This window comes from Zingiber officinale, chromosome 1A (assembly GCF_018446385.1).
Source record: "Zingiber officinale cultivar Zhangliang chromosome 1A, Zo_v1.1, whole genome shotgun sequence".
Taxonomy (NCBI): domain Eukaryota; kingdom Viridiplantae; phylum Streptophyta; class Magnoliopsida; order Zingiberales; family Zingiberaceae; genus Zingiber; species Zingiber officinale.
This window is the reverse complement of record NC_055987.1, coordinates 1,836,112-1,838,510: the sequence shown is the minus strand read 5'-3', so window position 1 is coordinate 1,838,510 and position 2,399 is coordinate 1,836,112. Positions and strand designations below refer to the sequence as shown.

General features: G+C 40.3%; 1 protein-coding gene across 1 annotated transcript; it reads right to left on the bottom strand.

Annotated features, from left to right (window-relative positions):
- Positions 1–932: 932 nt before the first annotated feature.
- LOC121998707 (pathogenesis-related protein 1-like) lies at positions 933–1,703 on the bottom strand. Its single transcript, XM_042553735.1, has 2 exons — positions 1,480–1,703; positions 933–1,387 (listed from the first exon to the last, which is right to left on the bottom strand). The coding sequence occupies exons 1-2, from the start codon at positions 1,655–1,657 to the stop codon at positions 1,080–1,082; spliced, it is 486 nt and encodes a 161-aa protein (XP_042409669.1). The 5' UTR covers positions 1,658–1,703; the 3' UTR covers positions 933–1,079.
- Between the last annotated feature and the right edge of the window lie 696 nt (positions 1,704–2,399).

Genomic DNA, 2,399 nt, shown 5'->3' with positions numbered 1-2,399 from the left:
CGCTAGATGCTCAGCGCGGAGTAGCGGGACACTAAGGAGACCGAAAAGCTTATCCGATCAGGAGGGACAAGCTATTACATCCAGTCACTGGAAGGAAGAGCGGATGATGCAGACAGAGCAGGGGAGTCCTGGCCTAACAACGGGACCACTGTTATACCTCTGGATATCCTTTTGTGAGATAGTGTCGCTGACACGAGACATGTTAATAGACAGATCGTATGGCAGAAGCTTCTACTGTCTTGTCAGGGATAGACATACCTTGTTAAGGTATGGTGTCAGAGGCACTTTTTTGACAGGTCATTTCATATGACACATTTGAGAACGTGCCCACGCCTTGAGTAGCATGCACGTCGCCCTCTAGGGCTTTATATAAATGGAGAGTCCATACATCGGCGGAGGTACGTGTTATTCAAATTGCCTGTGCTTGTGTTACTGTTGCTCCGCTTTCCTCTACATTTCCGGTGACTGACTTGAGCGTCAGAGGGTCAACGTCGAGGATCTCTTCTCTGACTCGGTACTGAAGTTATTTGTTTTACAGAGTGGGATGCGATCTACATCCAGTCAACATTATAGTCATATCTCCAACTTTCCACCTTTTTATTTTCAGACATGATCATATAACATGCAGTATTGGAGCTCAAAGCATGAATCAGCTTGTCCTGAAATTTTAGTTTATAATGTTTTTTCTTCTTATTTATTTTTACAGAATTCAGTCATCTGAAAATTATTCAACTCAGTGAAGCCAGTTGCCACTATTTTGTAAGAAATGGCTTGGCTCGTTGTGTTTAAGATTCACCGAGGCAAACATATCGAGAGTAGCTATCATTTCAGTATCTGATTTGATAGACATAATTCTTCTTCTATTTCAGTTATCATTTCAGTATCATTTCGGATGTTCATCCTTTTTTTTCCTCAAAAGAAAACAGAGCAAGTAACAAAAACAGCCAATAACATTTATTAATGCACTCTAGATAAATATATTCCATCCATTTATGGATCACATTTATTAAATAAGATTCAAAGTGGAACATAGTTGAAAAGGAAGTTGCTAAGGTTGGATGAGCGAGATGTGTATGAATTTAAGCGTAGACATCAGGATTGGCAAGTAGATATCCTTCGGTGGGCTTGAGCACTCCGATGGATCCATCTCTGGTGGCTTTTAGTTCCTCTTCACTGAGATCTTTGTCCCCAATTGTTTCATACTCAAACTTGAGCTTCGCAACGCAACTATCAGCACCAGATGGAACGAAGACGGACTCATAGGTTTGTGATTTAACAAGCACGCCAAGGAGCCCTCCTTCAACGGATGAATTCTTAAAAGTGAATGTGGCTTCATCGAGCACTTCTATCTTGTTCTTGTTGAGGCTTCCCGGTGGCAGATTTGCGGCTGTAGAGTAAATAAAATAATTCATTAGCATGTAAAATCTACCGTATCGATCGAGTGCAGAAAAAATCTTTAAAAGTCTTTAAACTTCATACCCGGAGCGAAGTAGAAAACGTTAATAGCTCCGACTCCCTCTCCAATACGCTCGGCTTTGGAAAAAAAGTCAGGCATGAGCTTGGGGTACAAGATATGGGGCTCCTCGATCGCTCCTTTCCAGAGCCTTGCGGCTGAGACATTGAGAGTGACCTCGTCGGTGCACGAACCGGAAACCATTTCGTCGCCGAGGAAATGAACTGAAATGTTAGTGACGGGAGAGCTAAGATTAGCAGTAGTGGGTGAGGAAGAAGTGGAAGAGTCGATTGTTTATATAGATCTCGTAGGCACCGTGTGTTCTGCGGGTCAATTTGGGCGTCAACTTTAACCCTCTGTTTAAACAGGGTGAGCGACAACGGAAGAAAAGGTAGGGAAAGTAACTATTTATATTGTCTTTGTTTTGTTTGAGACGGTTGTGTTTGGAAGGAAAGTGAGAGAAGGTCAATTTGGGAGACGGTTCTGTTTGGAAGGGAAGTGACAGTGTGACAGAAGGTCAATTTGGGCGTCGACTTTAAAATGGAAGAAGTAAAAGGTAGACAGCTCACATCTTGAAATTTAAATTTATTCTCTTAAATATTTTAGATAGATTTGTTTCATTAGTAGATTTTTTTAGAAAGGAAAAAAGAAAAATCGAAATATCGTGAACGGTTCATTAATATTTATTTATTTATTTTAGTAAGATTTTGATTGAGAATAATTTCGTAAGAAAATTTCAGGCTAAATAAGTACACTTAGTTATGAATTCTGAATTTTGAATTAGTGCCAAGGTTAATAGTCTTATTGAGATGGAGATTGGATGAGTTTACTGAGATGGAGATCAAAGTCTAGATGAGTTAACTCGATTAGACTATCTAAGATAAAAGAGGTGGTCATTCGATTCGAATAACTGAGATGATTCCTTCAAAGGTACACCCGACTCCTC

Coding starts and splice junctions, on each gene's coding strand:
- LOC121998707 (XM_042553735.1), bottom strand. CDS start 1,657: ATGGTTTCCGGTTCGTGCACCGACGAGGTCACTCTCAATGTCTCAGCC. Junction 1,388..1,479: donor CGTTTTCTACTTCGCTCCGG/GTATGAAGTTTA, acceptor TTTACTCTACAG/CCGCAAATCTGCCACCGGGA.